The sequence below is a fragment of the Triplophysa rosa genome, linkage group LG24, assembly GCF_024868665.1.
Source record: "Triplophysa rosa linkage group LG24, Trosa_1v2, whole genome shotgun sequence".
NCBI lineage: Eukaryota > Metazoa > Chordata > Actinopteri > Cypriniformes > Nemacheilidae > Triplophysa > Triplophysa rosa.
In genome coordinates, this window is record NC_079913.1 from 880,850 (window position 1) to 908,299 (window position 27,450).

At 39.2% G+C, this 27,450-nt stretch overlaps 1 protein-coding gene across 2 annotated transcripts; it reads left to right on the forward strand.

Annotated features, from left to right (window-relative positions):
* Positions 1-351: 351 nt before the first annotated feature.
* ttll12 (tubulin tyrosine ligase-like family, member 12) lies at positions 352-27,000 on the forward strand. 2 transcript variants are annotated; one of them, XM_057323511.1, is made up of 14 exons: positions 352-538; positions 2,226-2,374; positions 4,444-4,642; positions 4,734-4,893; positions 12,564-12,697; positions 13,887-13,963; positions 18,621-18,737; positions 18,874-19,068; positions 19,402-19,513; positions 19,634-19,785; positions 24,607-24,688; positions 25,072-25,140; positions 25,232-25,370; positions 26,787-27,000. In XM_057323511.1, the coding sequence occupies exons 1-14, from the start codon at positions 404-406 to the stop codon at positions 26,936-26,938; spliced, it is 1,872 nt and encodes a 623-aa protein (XP_057179494.1). In that variant the 5' UTR covers positions 352-403; the 3' UTR covers positions 26,939-27,000. The 2 variants fall into 2 exon arrangements, with proteins under 2 accessions (XP_057179494.1, XP_057179495.1); XM_057323512.1 differs by lacking the exon at positions 352-538 and adding an exon at positions 2,590-2,739 and having other exon boundaries at positions 2,270-2,374.
* Positions 27,001-27,450: the final 450 nt, after the last annotated feature.

The window sequence follows — 27,450 nt, forward strand, 5'->3', positions numbered from 1 at the left end:
AGATAGATGAGGACTTTTAAAGACATGTTTTTATTTATTATAACGTTACACGTTTCATTGTTTGTTAAAAAAACAGCAAAACACCAGTTATCAAAGCTTCTGTGTTTTTAAATCTGGTTCCTTTAAATGTCACGCAGTTACGAATCTGAATATTAGTAGCTTGATTGTACAGTAGCAATAATAACGGTAACAGATATAATATTTCATTTTTCCATATAGCCTTTATATTATTACAATATCTGTTAATGTGTGAAATAAATGCTGCTTGGTTTTTCTGAGAGCAGGTGCAATTGAATTCTCTCAAGTTATCTTTATGTTTGTATGGCTACATGACGACGCTCTGTCCCTTTAAATCTCTTACCCATAATGCACCGCTGTACTGTACGGGCACATGTGAGCAAACATGCAGAACGGTACTGTAAACGGGGAGGAAGATGAAGAGTATCGGGTCTTCCTCGCTTCACACATTCCCGCGTTAAAGGCCGCGAGAATCCCACCGCTTTACTGGAGGAGTTTGCATTTAAAACTCACCAATGAGGTAAACATACAGATATCACGGTTAACGCTATAAATGTCAGCATACCGTGTGAACGTTCACCACGGCTTTACTACAGCAACCTCAGTTTAACTGTGATATTTATAGTAACACTATAATGACGACTGTCTCACCACAGTAACTATAGTTTAACCATGGTATTTGTAGTTAAACAAAGACATCAGTACGAACATGGTTACTACGTGGTAGTATATGGTATATGCTCTTTTAATGAATAACATTTGCATATTATTACAATAACTGTGTAAAATTGCACTAATTTACAACATTGGTTCTCTACGTCTGTCTCCTCGGTATAACAGCAGGTGTGTCCCTGCAGAAAAAAGCATGTAGTGCACTCACTAATTTCAATGTTCATTTAGTACAGGCCTGTCAAACTATACTCCTGGAGGGTCCGTGTATCATCTGATCATTTGATTATTCCATTCAATATAACAAACGGAAAAAGTAAAAAACAGTCGATATTTCGTTTTTCCGTTTTTCTGTATGCACAAAAATAAAAAACACCTTCTTATTTAATCTTGAAACGGGAAATCCAATAAATAAATAAACCAAAACGAAATAACGATCCTAATGACTGTTTTTCTCATTTTTGGGTGATGTTGCACGGATTTCTGCGAGCGCGCCTGAGCTCTTCACGAATATCGCGATCGATCAGTTATCATTTACAATGGCTTCACTCGAGCTGTACATGTTTCATATTCATCAGATGTTTTTAAATAATATGACATATCACGAGATATCGGAAAAGAGGCCGCATGCTCTCTGGGGAACACTGCAACATTATTATGGTCCCTCCGTGAGGTACAAGCTCTGGCATGTTTCCTAAAAACAGTAGCCTAAACTGACGTAATGTAATAGTGCAAATGACTACATAAAAACCTCAGTTTCAACACAAACTGAACATCTTTTATGAATTACTCTATAGCACGACAGTAGTTTTATCTGGGGGAACCTAACGAACTCGGTTGAGTGAGGTTACGGGGGGAGGGGCTGTTCGCATCACATAACTTATAAATTACAAAAGTAATTTATGGATTTACACTTTTGCTGCTGCAAGCCAGCTGTGGCTACTTAATTGTTTACTTAAATGTCACATATTAAAAGCAATAATGCTAACAAACTTCGACTGTAAGCTCTGGAAAGTATTGTATGTGAACGTTAGGCATTGTTCAATATATATTTTGGAAATATTTTTCACAGTCATGTCCTCCTCTCTCAGTGTGACTCTTTTAGTGGGAGTGAAAAGTACAAACAAAGCATATGCAATTGCATTCATTTCCATTTCGAGCTTCGCAAGTTCGCATGCACTTGATCCCGGTAAGCGGCGGTACATTGCGCATGCGCAAAGCGTGCGCGCGCAGAAGACCCTGGGAAATCACCCCAAAATGAAAAAACTATAATTAGGGTCGTTATTTCGTTTTGGTTTATTTATTTATTGGATTTCCCTTTTAAGGCTTAAATAAGAAGAAAAACATCGTTTTTTTATTTTTGTGCATACAGAAAAACGAAATATCGACTGTTTTTTTCTTTTCCCGTTTGTTATATTGAATGGAATAATCAAATGATCAGATGATACACGGACCCTGGAGATTACCCAGAACAGAAACACAAGCGTTTAATATCTAGTATGTAGTGTTCAAATGAATAGATTATGTGTGTCCTGCAGGTATTTGATGCAGGTGAGGTGTTTGGGATCATGCAGGTGGAAGAAGAGGAGGATGAGGAAAGCGAACGGAAACGCAATCCTGGAGATGAGATGAACTATAAAGTGATTGTGACACGAGATAGTGGCCTGCAGGCTACTGATCCCACCAGGTGAGGGCAGCACTGAGTCTGATGGTAAAGTTCAGGGCCGTATTCATGAAAAATCTAAGCGCAGAGTTGCTCCTAGTGACAAAATTCTAAGTAAATTCTTAAAAATGTGGGCGTTTCCCCTGTCGTAAATTTATTGACCGCCTGGACGTCCCTACCATCATAACAGCTCCCACAATCTCTAGTGCAAATTCTCTAATCTCTCCGCATACCTCTAGTATTACCAAACCCCACATGGGCATAGAAAAGAGCATCTCACCTACAGATGGCGTGCGCTGTCAGGAGTCGTCCTACAGGGCGGTGTCCGGTTGACCTCAGCAGGTTCGGTCACTGGGCTAGATCGTGGGAGTTTCATTCAGGTTGAACCAGTAAGTATATTTGTAATCACTTCACAAAGAGACTTGTTAAGAGAGGTAGATCAAATCACCATAGTACATGGCTTCGGTTTAATAACAAATCATCAAAAGTAATCACACAAACAACGCATAACAGCGAAAAGTCTTCACCACGAGGTTCGGCCTCGTTCCACATCTGAGTTCCCCGAAAGGGGTCATGGGCCAGGATGTACATCCCTTATTTGGGCACCACCCATCGTGGAAACTTATTCTAAGCTTACATCTTCTACCTAGTGCATAAACAGATCACACAAAGCACCCTTTCACCACAATGGAGATAACATCTCGAGTTTATGGCAGTTTCCCCCCGTACATGAACATATACATGCGGAAGGCTTCACACCCTCTACATTTCTAATGCATAAGCAGTTATCCGCTGACCTTTTCACCCTCATTCTTCAGAGTGCAGGTGTCAAAACCATAGTCTGCTACTATCTACGTATATGTTGCAGAAGCGTAAGCATCATTCCGAGGTACAATTTAGATCAGCAGCCAGCGCTAATTCTTCAGTCAAAGCCAAAGAGTCAACCTCGGCTGTGGTCACCTCTAAATTTGAACAAAGGTTATTATGTACTAACATTTCCCTTGCAAGCCTCAGCAACGTTTTATGGATACCAACCAACCAATCACAGTCTTCAAAAGACATAGCAACGGGGTCAGCCCCGCCTCCTCACTAAGATCAAAGTTAGGGATGTAACGATTCGCCGTGAGCCGGTTGAAAATCGGTTATAATGAGTGATGATTCAAATCGGTTGAGAATCGGTGTGAACTGAATCGCAATACATTTTTTGAACAGCAGGGGCCGCTATTTTCACTGCAAATCTAAACGTGGACATGCTGATATTTCTTAAATGCAAAAAAATCCAAGAAAAGCTCAGACAGTATTAGTTTGTTTATATTAAAGAGACTTTTTCTATTATTAATTTGTTATAAAATTGCAGTTTAGTTTTGTTATTTGAAATAAAACATTATTTTATTATACAAAGAAACGTGAAGCATTTAAGAAATAATGCAAGGGAAGTTGTTCATTTCTAATTTGTTTCAACTCATTTTGTAAAAATAAATCGTGAGTAAATCGCATCGTGAGATCAGAATCGTGACTCGCATCGCATCGTGAGCTGAGTGAATCGTTACATCCCTAATCAAAGTTTTTGTCTTTTCCTGGCTCAGAGTAGCTCTCAGATTGATCCTGAATCACTTTTAAGCGAAGACTCCTACATAGAAGTTTAAGTTAAGTTAATATGAGCTTTCTTAGAGGATTCTTAGAAGCTTTAAGAATACGGGCCCAGATGTTTTCTACATGGTTGATAATGACGTCATAGGCCCTAGCTTTTTACCTGTGCTATAAATGCCGCTAAATGACAGACACAGTTCAGATGGCGCTGAAGCCTTGCAAATTCAAAGCTTCAACCTTGCCTGTTACATCTTCCAATTAAAAAAAAACTCCTGTTGACTAATGAATCTTATCATCTGTCTTGTTTTGGATGTGACTCTTTCATAGTTCCGTCCCGTTCTTCTGCATCTTTCTTTCTTTCTCTGCTTTTTATCGTTCTTGTCTTGCTTCTTTAAAAACCTTGTACAATTCAAATCGCTCGGGTCAATTTCTCTTATTAATGGGGAGAGAGTTTATTGGATCCATTGCATTAGATACATCAATGCCTGTCTTTTGTGTTCCAGCATCTTTCTTGTGGATCACGCATGGACGTACAGAGTGGAAAGTGCCAGACAGCAGCTGCTGGAGATTCCCGGACTCCTCATCCGGATGGCCAGCCTGATGGGCTTTCCTTTCCACGGAGAGGCTCCTGACCCGGACATCGTGGAGACGGTCCTGGACAATATGTGGAAATACAACCAAACCTATCAGCTGTCCCAAGGGGTAAGAAAAGTGAAACATCATTTGAATCTACCAATGCAACGCACATTTTGAAACATTGCGTTGCAGAATTTTGATGTTGTGCGTGTTGCAGTCTGCAGAAGAGAAGGTCCCTGTGTGGTACATTATGGATGAATTTGGTTCTCGTGTTCAACACTCCTCGCGGCCGACGTGCTGTATGGCTCCTCTGTTCTACGCTCCACAACAGATCGCATACACTGTGCTGTGGCCGCTGCAAGACCTGGAAAATGGCGGTATTGTTGCATTTTAACAGAAGTAACTTACGAGGAACTTTGCAGTGTTGTAATGTAACAAAGTAAAAATACTTAAGTACAGTACTTGAGAATATCTGTACTTTACTTGAGTCTTCATATTTCTGCAGACTTTTACTGCATTATATTTCTTCAACAAAATGTGTACTTTTACTCCGATACAATTCCCCTAAGCATGTTCGTTACTACAAAATAAAAGCATAGAAACTGAAATAGACAAGTCGGCGATCGGGTCACCATGACAATGCTGAACCAATCATTGGTTAAAGCTCAATGTGTAAGTGTAAGGTGTTAATTTCAACACAAGGTTTTAATGTGCTTTTAAAGAGAAACTGCACATTTTTCAGTTTCAATGAATGATCAAATGACTGGGTTGTTACTGTGAGAGAAATGCAAGGAAAGAAAGAAGTAAAGGACGGACAGATTGGTTCTGATTTTGTTCCGAGTTGTTCTCTATAAAAGGATAGTTCCCTCCCACCCCAATATTATCCCTCATAGGCCCAGTTTCACCGACACAGTTTAGCTTAAACCAGGACTATGCCTTAGTTGAATTAAGATATTTATGTCATTTTTATAAAAATGCCTTATAAAAATACATTAATTGTGTGCATCTTGAGACAAAAAAATGGCACTGATATATTTTAAGATATTTCTGGGCAAGTTATATTCAGTTAAGACATGTCACACATTCATTTTAGTCTGGGACTAGCTTTAAGCCTTGTCTGTGAAACCGGGCCATAAAGTTATAAGTTATAAAGATGTGGTTTCTGAACTTGTATTTTTATATACTTGGCATATATATTTGGCAACATCATTCCTGATAAAACTACTGAGCTTGAAAAAGAGCTTTTTCAAAGTTGTACATTTCTATGTGAGCACCATTTCTTGCTAATTATTTTCTACATTTTTATTAAAGACGTTTGCTTCAACTTTACTTTAAATATTTAAGTAGATTTAATATAAAAAAAATTTATTGTTAAGTACAATATTTATCTGATACTTTAAGACTTTTACTGAAGTCATATTCTAAAAGGCTACTTTCACTTCTACCAAAGTAATTTCCTGGCAAGATATTTGTACTTTTACGCAAGTATTGCTTTTAGGTGCTTTATACATCACTGGAACTTTGTGGTTACGTTGTAGTTAGGCTTGTGGGTAAAACAAAACCAGTCGTATTTCCCCCATGTGACAAAATGATTTTTTATTTTGCTGACCATGCAAAGAAAAGAAGATATAACGAATTATGTTTTTGCATACATTTCACACACAAACACAAATACAATCCAAAATCCAGTAAGAAACACTGGTTAAATGAGACAGAAATTGTTTTGGGTAATACGACCTAAACATGTCTTACAATAAAGAGGTAACGCTGACCTTCACTCTTCGGTTTCATTTCCAGACTCTCCAGCTTTGTGTAGGCGGACGGTTAAGCTTGTAATTTAATGAGGGGGTTTTCCAGTCTCTGTTTCTCCTTGAGGGCTTTAATCTGGAGGGGGAAAGATTTATGAGGCTGTGCATGATTTCAAGCAGAGGAGTCTCTCTTCTCTGTTTATTACTTTAACTGCAGGCACTTTTGGCATACACGTGTAGGTAAAAGACCCGTAGGCCAGTTATGATGAATGAAGACAAAGAGTCAGGAATGCAGAAGTCAGCACCAGCACTCAAGGAGTTCCACAGGCCCGCCGGGTCAACTAACTACATCATTACTACTCAAACACTTCTGGAGTCATGAGGTCCTAGAGATCTATCTCGGGATTTTCCACTCCTTCTCACTTTCCTGAAACAATACAATCACACGTACACAAACTCCTCAAGGTGTGTGCTAACAGAAGATGTTTTTCAAACATGATAAGAAGTCCCTTTTCACAGTCACACTGACCTAGCAGGAAGAGAGAGCCTAAGCATTCATTACAGACTTGAACCTTTCCTGATTATGATAAGTAGAGAATAATTCAATTTCATGGTTTGGCTTAATCATGCTTAAAATTTAAAACAAGATGATGCTGAATAATAATTGATGAATATTTGTCAAAACCACACAAAAGTATTTATATTTGAAGTAAGGTGAAGCCGTCCCTTCACATGTTTTTTTAGGCAAATATTGACTTTTTGCCGGGTCTCAGAGTGCTGCAAGATCACAATATGCACATTGCAATGGTTTGCCATGACTTAATGATTTTATTCATTGAAAATTGCATGTCAAAGTTTTGAGTTGATGCAGTGATGAGGAGTATATTAGTCTTCAATGCAGAAAACAAATCTCACAGACGGGGTGTTATTTTCAAGGGGTGTACAGTAGGTCCTACTACACCAACCACAGGGTTATCTTCTTTTTTATTTAGCCAATCCCCTTTTAGTCACTAGGCATATATTAGTTCAGTTTTCATTTTGGCAAATCGCCTTGTGTAATTTTTTTTAAAAGGCATTGTCAAATTACAATTCATTACAACATTATTTTCCTGTTCTCCAGGAAACATCTGCAAGCAATCATGTCTAGGGTTCGTCTTATGACCGAATAGGCAGGGAATGTCAGCCTCACTGTATGCGCCGTCTTCTGCGCCAAAAGGGCTTACAGAGGATAGAGCACACACAGTGAACTTTAAAGGGGTCATATGACACGGCTAAAACAAATATTATGGTTTGTTTTAGATGTAATGCAATGTGTATACACTATTTAAGGTTCAAAAACGCTGTGTTTGCATCTCTGAAACGCACAGATTCTTTACAAAGCTCATCATTCTGAAAAGCGAGGTGTGCTATGATTGGCCAGTTAACCAGTGCGTAGTGATTGGTTGAATACTGCAAGTGTGAGGGAAATGTAACGCCTCTGACCATATTTGGAACATCAGGTTCCTCTTCAATTGTACTGACAGGTACGCCCACCTTACTTGCGTCTACATTTGAGCGGTGTTAAACTTCAGGTTCCTTTGGAACGCTTACGTTTCTTTCTGTGTTTTGGATCACCCTTTAAATCGAATCATTGGATGTTGTGAGAGAATTCTTCTGCAGATCTGGGAGCACAAAGACAAGACGCAGTGAGGTAGCATCAAACTTTGAGCTCATTTATTCTAGGGAAGACACATCTTCCCTTATCTTATAGTGCACAATCAGACACCTGTTACAACCAAATAAGGTATAGAAACTATTGTTGGACTTTTGAGGCAGTCCTGCATGTTCAAAAATTTGCACAGAGACGTTCTTCAAAATCGATTAGAAGTTTATTATCAGATGTAAAAAGGGGTAACAAAGTTTTGGGTTGTCAGACGACCTCCTCACTCCACCACAAGCCAACAACCCAAATTATTCAAAAACACATATTTATTTGGTATGTGACGTCGTTCGCATCTTCTGACTCCTCCTCTGCCTTTTAAGGAGTGCTGCTCTCTTTCCACCACACCGTGCACCACGTATATCTGCAAAACATCTTTGCAACACATCTTCTGCAACCTGCGGTCAGTTGCTAATTTGAGGAAGTGTTCCCTAGAGACAGTTTCATATCGCAAAACAACATGTATAAATACTTTCATTAAAAAACTCAATCATCTAATGCTTTAATTATGCAGCATTGTTTCTTAATCCTATGATTCAATAAAACACATCAAAACTCATGATTATACTTAAAACATATGCATTGGATTAATTCATAACATCCCTTCCTTATGAGACTCTTTGAGTGTGTGTGTTGTTAGTTAAAACTTGTCAAAACGAGCTGTTCTATTTCTGCAAGCTTGTTCCTCTTTTTTGTGGTTTCACGAATCCGGCACGTACACACTAACCCTCTATCTTTATCTCTGTGTTTTTCCACTAGATAAAACAGCAAGCACATTAGATAAAAACACACAGCTTAATGATTTAATGAAAGAAAACACTTATTGATTATATTGGTAATTAAATCATTATTTTAACTGAATAATATTTCCACACTATATGGAACAAAAATGTGTAGGGTCTGTTTATAACCTAACAAACAACATGACAAAGAATGTCGGCCCCCTTCTCTATATGGTCTTGCATACAATAGGCTATAGGCGTGTGGGGAATGATGGGGAGAAATAAAAAAAAAGGTCCAGGTGTCAAGGAGTTAACTTTATTTGTTCAAGCCAAACAAAGTGAGATGTCCCAAGTCATCTGAAAACCAAGTGTTTTCCAGTCTACAGTTATAGTGAAACGTCCGAAATGTGGTCCTTTCTAAAACCAATCAGGTAAATTCCCGTTATCTCTTATTTTTTATTATCAATTCGACCTTGTCTGCCACTATTATTTTCTAGGCAACAAGGTTTGTATCTAATGGAGGAATGTTGACTTTTACTTGTTTTTTTAATAAATAAGTTTGACATATGAAGTCGTCAAATGTTGCTGGACCCTGTCCGTATCATAGTTACCAGTAAACAATGGAAAATACCCAGGTCTCAAAGTGAACAACATGCCTCAAACTTCTGAACTTTATCTAGGTCAGGCCTCTGAAACATCACTGGATTTTGCATTGCTCAAGTGTGTTCTATACTTGGTTAAAATTATTAAAAATGTATTTATGTGAACAATCAACAATCAATCATTGCTTAAGTATATTGATTATATCATTAAATTATAAAATCATCATCATATATTCACTTTTATACACTCATCTTTGGTTTGGTGTGATTTTTAGATTATTCTACTAACACCCCTATGGTATTAACATTTCTATGAATACTTCTTATAACTGGGGTAAATAACAGAGCCCAATTATACACAATAGGAACTAAAACCTAACAGGCGGTCTTAGTCAAATCATACCAGGAACTGACGTAGATTTGTGGTGGTGTGGTTACACGAGGCGTTTCAGGCAGGTCTGGCAGGTCACTTTCAGGCAGTGTTGTAATGTAACTTTTGTTCCGACACTTCAACTTTGCAATTTTACGTGTCTAATACATGCATGAGCAACAAACCTGAAGGTGAAAGTAACAGAAAAGATGCTTTGTATTTTTTCAGACCTCAAATACTTCAAAGAAAACAAGTTAATATTCACTATTAAGCAACACAACAGATACATTTGTATTTAGGGAAAGTTAAAAAATATTTTTTATGTAATAAAAAAGGTTTTGATTTTTATCACAGTTTTCATGTGTTTTGTCATGCTGTCAGTCTGCTGTTGGATGACTTTATGTCACTCCTGAGGTTTTGATTTTTTTTAAGTCTTGACTGGAATGAACACAATACATCTAGAAATGAAGAGTTTGGTTCCAAAATGACATAACTCTGTTTTTCAAAGTTTTAAAAAATCTTGTTTTTTATTGTGCATTCCAATTAATATCAATCAAACTGCAGTTGGTTGGGTTTGATTTAAGACATAACTCTAAAAATACAGCTTACTAACACAATAAAACACAACAAAAACATGATTTTTGAACATTCTTAAAAATGGCGTTGTCTCATTTTGGAACCAAACTCTTTAAATGCTCATTTGAAATGAAAATCTGGGATGGTCTCTTCATTTTTTTCTGCGGCTGTATTTTAATAGAATTTGAATTTGTTTTTAAAAACTTGAACGTTATTGCATTTACGCTATTACGCTCTTATCTAAAGTGACTAACAAATGAGGTAAACAATGGAAGCAACTGGAACAACATAAGGACAACAAAAAGTAGAAGTGCAATAAAACTGGTCTCACAAAGCCTCCTACATTATACAGAGCTATTGCAGAGTCATTGTATCACGTATTGCATTACTTAGCAAGTCGTCACATTCTTCAATATAATGCAGCATAAATGAAGATTACTCACTGTGTCAACGAATACTATCACGTACTATTTACGCTAATGGAGCTGTTTGATCAGCAGTTTGGTAGAGCACTTGCGATCGGCGGTTTGGTGATACCAGGCGTGAACGAGGCTAAACTCCGGTCGGTTCGTCTTCAGCCAGCAGAGAAGTTCTCCATCTTCAGCGAGAGTGTGAAGATCACAAAGATTCAAATCTCTCCAAAGAAAACAAAGAGGATTAGCTTTCACACCCCCTGTGTGTTGTTAAATGCCTGGCTGTTATCATTTCGCAGTTAACGTGTCTGGTGATCTGGAGATAAGTGCCCATTCGCACCAAAGGCCGAGTGTTCGTTGTGAGTTTCGTTGGGAACGAGGTTTGCCACAACTGCCACAGTTAAAATTAAGGAAAAGGGAGAATGAGACGGTCACATATGACGAAGTATCAAATGTTTTGATGTGTGAATATGAACAAAATGAGTGAACATACACGGTTTAGGCCACACTGATACTAGTGTGTGTATATATGGCCATATATCTCATGATCTGTATCATATTAGCTGCCATCTGAAATTCTTTGTGTAGGAGCAATACAGAAGAGCGTTGTTTTTCAATGAAGACGTCGATTGACTCTTCGCATGAATACAAAAAGATTTTAGACATGTAGGTCATTGTTCGAAAGTATAATGATGACTAATAGGACAGGACCCTCGGGGTTACTGTTGGGTCACGGGGTTGACCCCTGTCATGTATCCGTAGACTAGATCATAAAACGTTGAACAATGCAGAGATTGTTTTGCATAGTGAGGTATTCTTGACGACAAACATTGTGGAAGAAATGGAAAGATTTTCTTTCGGTCTTTCTATATATTTACCGCTGTGATCTGTGACTTAAAATGTGTACATTTGTAACATTACAGATATCTTGACACGCATGAGGGAATCCCTCCCGGAGCCTGAGAAAGCTGATGGCACATGGCTTGAGTGGATGGACGGGCTCTGGGGTGGACGGGCCTACTATATAGTATGGAATTAGGCGATTTCGTACGCAGTTTATGTCTAAATCTGAGCATTACATCATTTCCTCATCTTTCGCATATATTTGACCTTGCCTCCATAAAGATTTGACTTTGAGCGAACTGCACTTCTGTGTCTGTGTCATTCTTGGTCCAGAGCTTCCAGCTGCCCTCTCTTGCACACATGTCAAACTAAGTTATTGGGGGCCATTATAATTGGAAACAGATGTTCTTCCTCACCATGGCCTGGCTAGTGGCCTCAAACCATAACTAACCCTTATACCATGTACAGCTAGAGATGTGCTTGCACAGTTAAATGTAGAACAGAACTATTATGGTAAAATAATGTGTACATGATTGCTTTATATTCTTCCTCATATCCTCTCTCACAGCCTAATTTGGTATAAACACACGTGCGCGAGCAGACCCTCTCCCTTCGTTTACAGTTATAATTAATGATGTCATCATCAGGTGGTTTACATTTTTCGTTTTTTTGGCAGACATCCGTAGGCTTGCTACCATTATTCAGTACTCTCTTATCTACTCTTCAATTTTGGCACAAGCACAACTGGACTATATAAATTGAAGTCAAAATATGTACTAGCTATTTAAGAAGTACGTGCAGATCTTACTCGGTGTCTTGTGAAACATAATGATTAAGCAATGCCTAAGATTGTTTTTAGAATACCGTACAAAACAATCATATTAGCAACGCAAAGATTATGGGCTTCGAATCCAAGGGAATACATTTACCACATATTTTATATTATATTATGTATACTTTACACAATGCATAGACTGAATGCACTGTACGTCACTTTGGCCCTATGTATGAATGTGAATTATATGGGGTCACGTGTTTTGCTGTATTTGTTTTGACTTTTAATCTGTCCATCAGATGAAGTGACACGAGATTATGCACACGGTGAGACGGACTCTATGGTGAGGAGATGCCGCCTGTTACCGTGGCTACCCGATGATCTTCAGGACGTGAGCGATGACACCCAGGAACCATCAGACCTTTACTATGAAGTGAGCATGTTTAATCTTGTGTTTTTGTGGTGTTGCTATGTTTTGTTTTTTTTAAGTTGGCTAATTTTGTTCTGGGATGTTGTGCTTGTGCTATGCAACTATCTGAGTGTTTCTGTGAACGCTGTACGGGGAATCACAGGATCCGCAATGAAGATGAGGGCTCAGACATAACCGGAGAAAATGTGTAGTTTTGCCAGCGGAAGTCAGCTTCAGCACTCACGAGGAGTACAATAGTATTTACGCTAACAGAGACTTCTGTCGATCGCTAATCTACGTCATTCCATAGGCAAATATGCGTTTTATTGGTTAGGATACAGATCATCTTGAGTTATGTCCATACTAGGACATAAGGTCGACAAACATACTCAATATCAGCACATAAAATCCTTCACATGTTCACACAGATGATCAACAATGACAGCAGCAGATCCAGAAGCAGCTCAAATGTGTCATAGATCACCACTTCTACGTGCTTATTTGTGATTTTTTTCGCTCTTGTCTCGGTCTGTCCTGAAACCATACTCAAGGTCAATGTGTTAAGCTTTTTCACTCAGCCGGGGAGAACGTTCTCAAAGTGTAATTGTGAGATTCTAGAGCATCCCGTGCCGTCTTTCTTATGTTTGTTTGACCCATCCATGAACCAATGTGCCAAGACATAGGAAGTCACGGGCTGCTGACCTTGCAGACAGAGTTTAGGAAGTTCAACTCACGTTCAACCCATGTTTGTCTACGAATAGATTTGTTTCACACTAACCATTACCTCATTTCTTTTTGTTCAATATATACGTGAATGAAAGACTTCGGCCTGGTTTCACAGACAAGGCTTAGCTTAAGCCAGGACTTTTTAGGTCACTTTTATCTAAGTGCCTTAGATAAAAATATTACCGGTGTGCATCTTGAGACAAAACAATGGCAATGACATATTTCAAGATATGTTAGGGCAATTTATTTTCAGTTAACTTTCATTTAGCCTTAAGCCTTGTCTGGGAAACCAGGCATTTGACTTTCGAGTGAGCCACACTTATGTGTCTTGGTCCCTGGGTCCAGTCTTCTGTACTTCATTGACTGACCTGCTAGAATCCTCTAAAATGTACAATCGAACAGTAATGATAACATATCCCTTCTCATAGTCAGAGGTTTATCCAAATGAGCACTAATTCATGCTTCTTTTGCATCACTGGTTTTCTAGACCATTCTGCAGGAGAACAAGGAGAAGCTCCCTGTAGACGTTCAGCCGTACCGTGTGCCAGACGGGAACGTTTTAAAGTGAGTATATGGTTGTATGTACAGACTTTGTTAGATTGTGATCTTTGCTTTCGTAAACTCAGTCTTAAGGCTTGTCCACACGGAGACGATAACGGCACGCGTTTTACATCGACGTTTAACGCCTCGTGACTAAACAAAGGGCGCCAATTTGAGTGTGCACACCAACGCGCAAAACGCCAGGCGTAATGGCGTGCATTCACGAGAGCACTTCTTCAGAGTTGTGCTTCCGCGTTGTGAGTCAGAGCGCCGGCATCCAATAGGGGAAAGTCTCATGTGGCTTTCAGCGCACAAACCTAATACTCAACTTTATTTATATAGCGCTTTTACAATTTTCATTGTTACAAAGCAGCTGTACATGAGACATATTGACTATAAGCAAACCAATTAAAGTTGTACCTGCAAAAACAAGAAAAAGGTGAAAACAAAAAAGACAGACACACCCACATACAAAACACTCCACACACACAATATGCACACGTACTAACACACACACACACACACAAAGACACGCGCACACACACACACACGCACGCACACACACACACACACACACACACACACACACACACACACACACACACACACACNCACACACACACACACACACACACACACACACACACACACACACACACACACACACACACAAAGACACGCGCGCGCACACACACACACACACACACACGCACGCACACGCACAGTGAGAGCACACATTTAAGATAAAGGAGAGAGAAGCACAGGTCAAATGTAACAGACTATAAATTCCTATATGCAATATTAATTGCATAATACACATGCGTCATTATTAGACGAAGAAGAAGTGCTCTTGTGAACGCGCGCCATACACTGACAAGACAGGAGAATTTGTTGATTAAAGTCTGTATTTTGGTTTGTTTTTCGCACATAAATCATTCTCGTCGCTTCAAAAAAATTCAGCTGAGCCACTGTGCGCAGATGGACCAATTTAACCATGTCTTTAGTGCTTTTCTGGACCTTGGCAAAAACTGACACCATGATGTCAATGAGGAGGCCTGGAAGTCTCTCGGACGTCACCTATATATCTCTATTTGTGCTCCGAAGTTCTCTAAACATGTTTAACGTCATGTGGGCGAGAAAAAGAAAATCACACAAAGTTGATTTTTGGGTTTAGTCTTCCTCGAAGGTTGAAAATATTTGTCAGATCGCGTCACTCAAGCAAAAATAACGAACTATTCCCGCGAGTAATAAAGAGCGTGAAACGCGATTATTCACTTTGGTGTGAACTCAGCATGACAGTTGAAGGGGAGGAGTTAACGGATGCTCCGCCCAAGCCGTCTAATTTACATCATTTCAGATGGGAAGTGCATTTTCAGATTTTAATTGAAGATTATGAGGGTACATTAATTTTAAAAAAGAAAATGACCCACGATGATAAACAATTTACTATAAACGCTGCAATCAGTTGTGATTGCAGGGGGGTCAGTTGTGGCCTAATGGTTAGAGAGTCGGACTCATGACCAGAAGGTTGCCGGTTCGATTCCCAGGGCTGTGGTGCCCTTGAGCAAGGCACCTTACCCCTACTTGCTCCCCGGGCGCTGCAGTGATAGCTGCCCACTGCTCCGGGGGTACGTGTGTTCACTACTCTCTGGATGGGTTAAATGCAGAGGTCACATTTCGTTGCCTTGTACATGTGCAATGACAATAAATTGAATCTAAATCTAAAAAATCTAAATCTAAATCTAAATATTTCATGAAAAAATAAGAATGGTCATTTTTTAATTTCACTGGGCCTTTAAGTAATTGTGTAAAGGATTTAGTGAAAGCAAGGGTTTTAGTCCTTGTATTAAATTAAGCAAATAGTTTGGATTACTAATAATTTCGTAGAACAGTCAATGTAATGAGGAAGATTTTATTATCCAAAATATAAAGGAATCATGTACGCATTATTTTACCATTATAGTTCTATTCTGCATGCTGTACATAGTAAGGTCTTTTTGTTATCGCTTGTTGGCCCGCCTGCAAGGCATGATGAGGAAGAACATCTGTTTCAAGCTCTAATGGGAACTCAATGGGCCGCCCAGTAACTCAGTTTGACATGCGTGCGTGAGAGGCCTTCCCCCCCGACCAGGAGAAAACAGTTACTGTGTGTCCCTGCAATAACCTGTCTTTTGGCATCAAAACCCGAGACACAAGAGTGTGTCTTCAAGACGGGTGTTGAGATCTAACTTTTGTCTAGCTTGAAAGTTTAAGAGTCAGTCGATGGAACACACGGAAGCTCTGGATCAAGGGACCAAGAATGACACAGACACAGAAGTGCAGTTCGCTCGAAGTCAAATCTTTATGGAGGCAAGGTGGAATATATGCGAAAGATGAGGAAATGATGTAATGCTCAGATTTAGACCATCTGTCAATTAAGATTTGACTGAGTGAAACTTCACTTCTGTGTTTGCGTCATTCTTGGTCCCTGGATCCAGAACCAGTTTATATACCGTATGTGACCCTGGACCACAAAAACCAGCCTTAAGGGTCATTTTTTCAAAATAGAGATTTATACATAAGATTTCTAAATAAGCTTTCTATTGATGTATGGTTTGTTAGGATAGGGCAGTATTTGGCCGGTGTTAGATTTAATTTCCACATGAATGAATACAAGCCCGCAAATGTGAAGTTGTTAAGCTCACTGAATACATTGCTGACTAAATAGTTGGAGGACGGGATTCCTTCTGGCTATTTATGTGGGAGAGGGGATTCTTTCTAAGCTAAACATTCTTTGTCTGACCTGCTATACCTTATTTGGTCATTCTGTGAATCCCTGGACATATGAAACCTTCCAGATGTCTTCTGGCACAGTGTATAAAGACGTGTAGTTTCTCAAATAAACGAGTTCAAAAGCTTGATGCCTCTCTGTGTCTTGTCTTTGTGCTCCCAGATCTGCAGAAGAATTCTCTCAACATCCAACCTGTTTCTGATTTGATTTTACTGGTGATCCAAAACACAGAAAGAAACTTGGTGTTCGAAAGGAACCTGAAGTTTAACAGCCGGGATACAACTATTTGAGAATCTGAAGGTCAAAATATTAGGTAGAAAATCGCCTTTAAAGTTGTCCATCAGAGGCGCTGTAGCAGGCTGTTGCTAAGAAGAAACGGGTTTGTTTGAACACTCTCTATTGGCTTACCGCTGTCATGACGTTGTGGGGAGGAGATGAACCCGAGAGCGGAAGTTCTCAAAAAAGTGGGTAGTTCCCAAAGAGCAGGCAGTTTGTGGCCGTGTTTCCGGCCATTTTTGTTGGCGATTTTGCTGCATCCACTCACAAAAATAAAAGGTTTTGATATATTTACGGTAGGAAATGTACAAAATATCTTCATGGAACATTTCATAGTCAGTCGATGGAACACACAGAAGTTCTGGATCCAGGGAGCCAAGAATGACACAGACACAGAAGTGCAGTTTGCTCAAGTCTCAATCTTTATTGAGTACAGGTCCATTATATCGGAATAAATGGGGAAATGATGTAATCCTCTGACCTAGACACTTAGGACAGATGGAAAATCACCAAACATGGATGTTAATATTTCTGCTTAGGTTCGCATTTCTTGAGTTCCCTGTCCTCTCCGTTTGGAGCATCCTCATAAGGGCCTAGCCACTTCAACTCATAATTCTTGGTGACTTTTATGTGAGGTCAACATGTACCGTAAGCATATGTATTGAGAAACCCATGGAATGCATAAACAGGACATAACATAATGTTTATACTGGACACAAAGAATAGGACACAGGCAACACTTTTCAATCTCACAATGGCCACTTTAAGACCAACAGTCTTACAAACATTAGTAAATATGATTCTGTGTCCTTAAAAGGTTCAAATCAAAGAGATAGGTTAAAATGTGTTAATCAAAAGTATACCTCTAAAATATTGCCATTTGCGTATTTTTATTTCGTTTTTCACTCTGCTAGCTGTTATGAATAACTAAACATACAGGTATATATGAATAAAATCAAACAAAGAAACATGAAATTACTCATTACTTTCTTCTGCGTCATCCTCAGACCTTATCTCTATTATTGAATCATTGGCCACAACAAATTCGTCCTCCTCCATTCCATCAACATTCTGGTCCACTACTCTTTCCTAAGGTTCTAGCTCAACATGAACAACGTTTTCCTCATTCACAACTCTCTCTGCAACAAAGCTAATGCACATGCATAGTTGCCATCACACTTAGCCTTTGCAACTCTTACTTCCTTTGTTCCTGGCTTGAGATCTGAGCCCATAAAGAAATCAATGTCCTGTGATGCGTCATCAGGTACATCTGAGCTAAGTTCAGTCATTATCTTTTTTACTGCGGGTTCTGATCTCGGTGGCACTACGCTAAGTTGAATTTCCTAGTATTGGCTAATGGTTTTTGGCATAAAAGGAAAACGTATCATTTTGACCCATACAATGTATTGTTGGCTATTGCTACAAATATACCCATGCGACACATGACTGGTTTTGTAGGTCATTCATATTAGATATAAAAACGAGATATAATTTGATTGGAACAGAATCAGGTCCAAAATGATAGACGTTCTGTTATTGGTCAAATATAGGCATCCGACATAGCAACAGGTCCAAATATTTGCAGTGTGAAAATGCATCAAGCATGTTATTTTCTTTCTTCCCCTTTTATATCAGGGTCTACTCTGAGCTGAAGCAGGTCACGGACCATCTTAAACACCCACGATTCCAGTTTACCGATAACGAAGAGGAGGCCGATATCATCTGGGCCTTTTCTCATATCCGAGACTATAGGTGGGCATGTTTATCACATAAATCACTCAATTTTGTTTTCCAATCATTTTTTATTTGGCCAAGTTAAAACCTTTAAATCGTCGAGAATGAAACCTATTCTTTAGTTTTTAACCTTTGTTAATGAATTTACTGTTAGGAAGATGAGTGAAGAACGACCTCACGTCCTCCTCAACCAGTTCCCCTGCGAGACAGTGCTCACCACTAAAGACTGCCTGGCGTCGGTGTCCCGGAGAGCGAGGGGACGACAGGGACCCCTGTGGCTCCCCAGGACCTTTAATCTACAGACGGAGATGCCTCAGTTCATCAGGCATTACTCACAGAGACAGGAGAGGTGAGCGCTTTGATGTTATCTCACCGTTACGGATGAATAACTCTGGATACATTGTTAACACATTTGTCTAAGAACATTGTTTGGTACTTTTCAAGGTTCAAAAACATCTCTGCTGTCCAAATAAGATTAACACGCTTTAATAATTTCCAGTTCACTAATTAAGTTAGCATGCGTTATTATTCATGAGAATAGCCACTACCAGACACCGAAATACAGCACTTTTACCATGTAACAGAGCAGTATTATTACTATACAAAGTGTAGAAAAATATAAATAAAGAATGAAAGCATGTCAACACAGATTTAGCAAGCTGACCTTTTTTATTTATTCCAGGGGTCTGGATAACCACTGGATCTGTAAACCCTGGAATCTGGCTCGTGGTCTGGACACACACATCACAAACAACCTGAATTACATAACCCGACAGAGGGAGAGCACTCCAAAGGTGCACACGCTTGCAGTTATTCCACTTGTCTTCATTTAAATAAAAAAAGATTTGGAAATTGCAAAAGCAATAGCATTTAACATTGACAGGATTTAAACCGTGTGCACGTGTTTCTCTCAGGTGGTGAGTAAGTATCTGGAGGACCCCGTGTTGTTTCGTAGAGAACAGGCGGGCATGGTGAAGTTCGACATCCGTTACATGGTGCTGCTCCGCTCCGTGGAACCTCTGCGTCTTTATGCGTACAACGTGTTCTGGCTGCGATTTGCTAACAAGTAAACCTCCCCACACACACACACACGTATCAATGGACGTTTGACGTACAAGTCTAATCAAAGGTATTAGTTTAGCAAAAGAGTATTCAAAATCTATTTAAAATGTTTTAAATCTTCTGTAATTATTACGCATATAGACGTGACGATAATTACGTTTCAAAATTAAGTTTTTTGGAAAAAGTACAGGGCTGTTTAAGGAAACTGCAAAAAGGTACTAGTTGGGTTGTCAAGAACATGACGGATTTCTCAGTCTTTGGACTTCCTCCAACAACCCTGCCAAGAACGAAATATAAAACCCTGTTGAACTTTCAGATGACGTAAACAACGCTGGTCCAGAAAAACCTCCTGTTTCAGTTCCTTAACACCAACAAACAAAACAAATACAAAACGGAAGTGCCTCTGGACCAGTGTTCTATAATAAAACCTACACGTTCACAAAGGATGTTTGAATTATTAACACGTTGTTTGTGTTATGCGTGTCATTTTAACCCATCATCTGTCGTTTTGTGTTGATTTTGTGGTCAATGAAAAGGACAACACAAGTTGAGTCTTCCCAGAAATCTCACAGAGACGTGTCATGATAAAAGAAATAACACAGTCGTGTTGTTTTAACAATCGTTTTTAGAGTGCATGCATATATTTTATTGTCAGTTGCTATACGGAATAGTCCATCTTTCCTTAAGAAGCCATAACGTATAAGCGGTTCTTTAATCGCTTGGTTAGTTATATCTGTTCAACCATATATCTATTGTTATATCATATTTGATTGCCATTTTCCGGGTGTGTACTTGGACTTAAAAACTGCTTGTTTGCAAAATGTTATTATCAGCAGACATGAGACCAAACGGATTTTCTCACAATATAGCCACTCATTTTCCAAAGACAAAGCTGTTCCACCTGTTCCAGTTGCTGTTATCTGTCACAGTCCCAAAACAGTAGATAAAAATGGCTTCCTCCCAGTCTGAACAGTATTCTTCATTCATGAATAAAAAGTGATATTGACAATATACTACGTATATTCTCATATAGATATACAATACAATAAAAGCATGCATAAACTCTTTTAAAAGTATGATTATTTTATCACATTAAGTTGTGAAGTGTACTTGTATAAATGGCATACCTGCATCAATAAAATGTTTCAACTAATCTTTTTTTTTTTTAATAGTCCAGCGGTGCTTAAAGAGTGGACAAGGAAATTAAAATAATGGTTGCACCAAACAGAAACAGAATGTACAAGATATGACTATATAACTATAAGAAAGCTTGTAAATGTTTATGTTAAAAAAACTAGAGTTTGATGATGACTCGAATAAGAGAAGTTCAGTTTACCTAAATATTGCCGTCAACAATTACTATCTGAATGTATTAAGGGCCCCGAGGCCACCCTGAAGAGTTATGCCCTTAAAGTCCCCATGAACCGGAAGTTGCGATCGTTTTTACTTCCGTATTTTGACGCATTTCCAAGTGAAATGGAATTTCTAATGAGAAAAATAGTGGCCGTGGCTTTCGCCTTTCTCTGCGATTTGATTGGATGTATAAAAACAGCCGTTGCATTTTGATATGGAACTGGCATCGGACTCACAGTAGAAGAGTTAACGGATGCTCCGCCCAAGCCGTCATTACAGGACGAAGTGCATTTTATTTACAATAAACGGTGCAATATTTCATGACAAAATAGGCGTTGTCATTTTCAAACTATTATTTGCAGAAACGAAAGTTAGAAAATTGTTAAGAAAAATAGCAGTTTATTTGAAAATCATGTCACATTCTTGCAATTGAGTTTATTGTTTTCATTATCAAAGTGTTTCTTTTTCTTTCTCGTTGTATATTTTTGTTCGTTTTTTTAAAGTTTGCGTTCATTTTTATAGACACAAAAGTAATCCCATAGCCCACCTGGCCCATCCTTTTTGCGCTCGCAAGGAATTCTTGGAATTAATGGTGGCGAGTGCTTCCCAGAATTTTTAAACAAACGTATATCACGTGCTCGGTTACACTGTCACGAAAAGGCGTGGTGGAAGAGAACCCAAGCGCAGGCAACGGCAGTGAAGGGGTTAACAGATATATTTATTTAACAGAAACAGAAACAAAACACCCTCAATGGGGAAAACGGAACTCAGAAATATATATATATAAAACAAAAGCCTTCCCACGAGGGGGCAAAATGAAAACAAGACAAATAACTAAACTCAAGGAACTCGACACAACGTCTTAAACTAAAACAAGGCAGGATAAAACTAAAGCAAAAACACAAGACTCACAGTTCTCACACAACACAGGACAGGACACAGGAACACGGGCGACGGCATGAACACATACACAATACACGAGCACAGGACAAAGAAACATGAGGGTAAATATAGGAACACAAACGAGGGATAACGACATGGGACAGGTGTGGGACATTAAACACTCAGGGAAAGATAATGTTGGACTTTAAAGGCAGTCCTGCATGTTCAAAAATTTGAAGAGACAATTTGCTCAAAAGTAATATAAGGTTTTATTATCAGATGTAAAAAGGAGTAACAAAGCTTTGGGTTGCCAGTAAATCACCACTCTCTCCAAAAAGCCAACAACCCAAAATATTCAAAAACACCCATATTTATAAAGTATGTGACGTCACTCGTATCTTCTGACTCCTCCTCTGCCTTTTAAGGAGTGTTGCTCTCTCTCCACCAATCACCGTGAAGTCCTTTTTCTTAGTTCCTGTAAAATAACATTTCAAAACGTATATCCTGTGGTCAGTCGCCAGTCCTTAGGAATGTTCTCCAGGACCGTTTCTTTTGGGGAGTGGTCTCCTAGAAACAGTTTATTGTGGCCGGACAACATACCAACATTCTTAACATTCTTTTAGTAAAAAGAAAACACTCAATCATCTAATGTTTTTAATTATATAGCGTTGTTTCTTAATCCTATGATTCATTAAAACACATCACAACTCATGATTATACTTAAAACATATGCAGTGGATTGATTCATATTATTTTTCTTTATAACTCTTTGTGTGTGTGTATTTATCTAGATAATTTATGACTCCAACCCCCAACTTTCTCTGTTCTCCCTGCCTGCCACAGCAACCCCCCACCGAGCGAAACAGAAAGCACACGACAAAACCACACAGCCCAATGAAACAAATGAAAGAAAACACTTATTGATTATATTGATATTTAAATCATACTTTTATCTGAAAAATATTCCCACAATTACGAGGAAACGAGAGGAATGGGGCCAATGACAAGACACTGGAGAGAACGTATATTATAGTCAAACGGACAACAATATGTTTCTCTCCACACATAACCAAAGACTTTGTCATGGCTCTGCTACAGGACCAAGAAAAACATGACTAAGGAAGCAGAGCCATGACATACACGCCGGAGAATCTACCATGCTTCAGCATCGGCGAAACGCGATACCCTCAGTCCTAACCTCCACATAGGTTACCGGAAATGCTAGGCTAAACCGTCAATACGCAAAAATACATAGTCTAGGGGTTACAGTTTACAACTGTTGGACTTGGCAAAGCAATCCTCAAGTCCACGTGTTCAATAACTCAAGAGAGTGAGAGTAGAAATTCTCTTCAAAGCTTTAGTAAATCAAACACCACATGAATAAAGCATACAGAGCTCTGGGTTCGTCTGTCCCTATAGTTACACAAAACTACACGCGTCTTATGTCAGGAACTCTGAACCGCTCGTCTCTCCCTCAACCCAGTATTTATAAGCAGACACAAACAAGTTCAGTTTTCGAGGCGGTCTCTTCTTCAGAAATCAGCTGATTTATTGTAAGCCTTGGTAAGCATCAGTTTCAGTCAGACCGCGCTGGTTTAGTTCCTGATTTTCTGCAAACATAATCTTTTTTTGGTTACCACATGGGTGAGGCGCGTCATGATTCACAGAAACATATTTTCCCTGAGAAAGTACACTCTGTTGTATTCTCCCACCCTTAACTATTAATTAAACATATTGTTCCGTACGTTATTTATCAGACCATAACCTATATGTAAAGAGTAAATGAATAATAAAAATAATGACAACTGTAACATGTTGAAATATACTCATCACAACCTAACAAGGTCTTCCCTGCGTGCAACTTTCCCTGCGGTGTGTGTTCGAGCTTGAACGTGTGACTATATCAGTTAGGTGTGTAATGATGTATGGATGCTAAGGGAGACCAACCAGAGAAACCTGGTGGCGGCGATCTTTCTCGGCCTTCTGGGCGAGCCCAATCCTTGCGGCCTCGGAGCGGCTAGCCCTCGCGTCTTCCTCACGAATCCACGTGCGATTTAGAGGATAACTCGCCGCGACGATCCCTTGCGCAACGTAAAGTCCAATTGTAAACCAAAACGAATAAACAAAAGAAACTCTCTTCATTGGGGAAAGTAAGTCCAGGGGAAGTCGATAGGTTTGAACATCCAACAGCCGTAGACTCAACAGTCTCATGCCAGGCTGCACGCCGCCATTGTACTGCCGTCTCGTTCTGTGCCCACACCGCTGGTATTTCACCTGTGACTCATTCATTCATATCTGGCCACACCTACCAGTCAGCGGCTCTCTTACGGCTCCCATATCAATATGTATTTTCCCTAACTTCCACTAATCTCGTAACAGCTCTTTAACATAAACACATCAAGTGCTATTGAACAGATACATGATTTACCATAATATTTTCCAGTCTTACTCCAGCTAGAACATTGTGAAACTAAGCTTGAGAAGAATACAAAATCTATAAAAAGAAGTAATAAAAGGCTGCACGTGTAGACGAATGATACGAAACCATATCGGAACATAGAGTACATCACAATCTCCCTGCCTCTTCCAGACCCTTCTCGTTGGATCATTTGGACGATTATCAGAAGCATTACACCGTGATGAACTATGCTGAGAATGTGCAGCTCAAACAGGTAGGAAAACACACACAGCACCCATACATCATCAGCAGATGACATCCATCACGTCCACTTTTGAAGCCCTTGTCAAATTGGAGGTGTGGGAAAATGCTGCTGAAGCGGCTTTTCCATCCGGCAACTTGACCCCAGGAATCCCAACATCCAGGACTCAAATTTCCAGTGTGTCCCCGCGTGTTGTGAAATTCTCTTTACAACCACAGAAATCATACATCCGTTTCTTGTATGTGATTAAGCATATTAAAAACGAATCAGTTAACCAGCAAAATGCAATGAAAGTACAGGAAATACACTTTTTCTCCATCACAGAGAAAATCCTTCACAGATTCTCTCATTGCTTGTTGACTTGAACTCAGATGAAGTCGTTTTTTTCTTGTTAGATTCACTATGATGAGTTCATTCCCATGTTCGAACATCAGCATCCGCAGTTTCCATGGAAACAAGTTGAGGTATGATTCTCGCCTCTAATTTCTGTAATCTACGTTTTCTATGTATTTCTTTAAAAGTGTATTTTTATATTTTACATTACTTTTTGTCCAGGCGGATATCTTCCAAGCCTTTTCTGAGCTCTTCCAGGCGGCCTCCTGTCGTCCGGCTCCATATGGCCTTTGTGCCTATCCGTCCTCAAGAGCCATTTACGCCATCGACCTTATGTTGAAATGGGACCAGACCGCAGAAGGTACATTTGTTTGGTGTTTGTTTATTAAGGCCTGCTAGGACGCGGTACTAAATAGGGTACCTTTGGTAAACCTCTAAAACGACGATAATAAATCATGATTATTCTCTCGACTTTTGGGAGGGGGGCAACAAAATACTACATGTGAAAACACGCTTGTTTTTTTTTTTATATAACAGAATGTTTGATGTATGTGCACTCCTCCTTTGGACTCACAAAATTTATAATCCCCTAAATCCTAATTTCAGACATGACAGCAAGGTCTGTTTTTATTCCCGTAGAATCATCTTTCTTTTCTTTTCCAAGAAATTTTTTAAAATACCATTGCAAAAAATTGTAATACTTATCCTTAAATGGATTAAATGTATGTAGCAGTGATGACACACAAAAAATCTTTGCGTGTGTCGTGGAGTAAATCAGTTTGCAGAAAGGAATCCCGCAGACAAACGGTTCAAACTTTATTTGCTCGACAAAGTTTAAAACATCATCTGGATTTGTAATGTGCTCTTAAAACATTAAAAACATGCATTTGTGTGTAACTTCATATCACATTGAAAGAATATTCATTATCATTACACAATCAAGGTATATTATTAGTTTATTATTATATGAGTGCGTGATTATCCAAAACAGTGCATGAGTGACGTCATGTGAAGGTGTATTTTGTCGTAGATTTATTGACCGCCTGGACATCCGAAACATACTAAAAGCTTCATGAACTTTTCACCCTTATTCGAAGTACCACTCCCCTCTTCGCGGATGTGTCAAAATGATAGTCTGCTAATTCTGTATGTTGCAGAAGCGTAAGCATCATTACAAGGTACAATCAACCTTGGCTGTGGCCACTTCTAAGTTACAACAAAGGTTACTATCTATTAATATTCATTCCCCTTGCACAATTTTTTATTGATACGTTCTTGCTGACGAATCAACCTCATCATTTGCGTAGCTTTGGAAATCATATCATTCGTTGATTTCTGAACATCTTCCTCTCCTCCTTGACCCTGATTTTCTCTTGTTTATTTCTGGAGACCTTGAAGAATCAAATCACGCATGTCATACTTCACGGGTTCACGGCGAAAGGACATATTCAAATCATTTTCAGTCCCTTTTTAACATGTGCATCATATACAACAATTTGTGCATAATCCTGCATCATTTTGTCATTTTAATTAGTTATACAAAAGTGCGAGATTCTCCCACGTGTCCAAAAAGACGTTTGTGATAACGGTCTCTTTTAATACATCAGGCGTTCTTCTCCTCGACCTTGACTCCCAAAACATCTTCAAAATCTGACGTGCACACATAGCAAAACAATGACAATGATCACCGTTTGCTGATGCTTTATACCTGGTATGACATCTATGTTGGCAGACGACAAAATTTCACATGGTTGCATCATTTCTATGTTTTCTTCAGGAGAGCGTGTGATGCAGCCTCAGATACTGGAGGTGAACTTTAGCCCCGACTGTGAGCGGGCATGTCGTTACCACCCCAGCTTCTACGACCACATGTTCCAAACTCTGTTCCTGGATCAGGCAGAACAGTGCCCCGTTACTCCCATTTTATGACCAAACTAAATTCCAGCTTTGAAATGTCTTGTTAGAAATAAAGATGAGACACTGCAACACTGTTTTTGTCCAGGTATTTGTTGTCTGTGTAGCAGCTACAGAGAACACTTGTATGTATTATATGGTTCCTATTTTAAAAAAGCAAAAAGGCTCTTGATATATGTATGCTCTGGCATATTGTGAATATCGTCATTGTGAACAGTGCTTGGGTCAGTTGTGTTGAAGCGAATCGACCTTCCAACGCAGAAAGAAATCTCAGAGACAAGGGTTCCAGATGCCAAGTCTTCAATCTTTATTTGCTCGAGCAAAGTGAGATGTTCAGAGTTCATCTGAAGTGATCTCCCAAACACACATCTGACTCCGTACTTTATACAGAAATCTCATGTTGTCTTTCACAGTGTCCGCCAATCAGGTTTCACGTGATACCACCATATTAGGATTTAATCGTTAGAATTTTTAAAAGAAAAACATATATATCACGATGTACCCTTCAAAAACCTTTTAGCAGGGAG

Coding starts and splice junctions, on each gene's coding strand:
- ttll12 (XM_057323511.1), top strand. CDS start 404: ATGCAGAACGGTACTGTAAACGGGGAGGAAGATGAAGAGTATCGGGTC. Junction 19,069..19,401: donor TACTCACAGAGACAGGAGAG/GTGAGCGCTTTG, acceptor TATTTATTCCAG/GGGTCTGGATAACCACTGGA. Junction 25,141..25,231: donor TTCCATGGAAACAAGTTGAG/GTATGATTCTCG, acceptor CTTTTTGTCCAG/GCGGATATCTTCCAAGCCTT.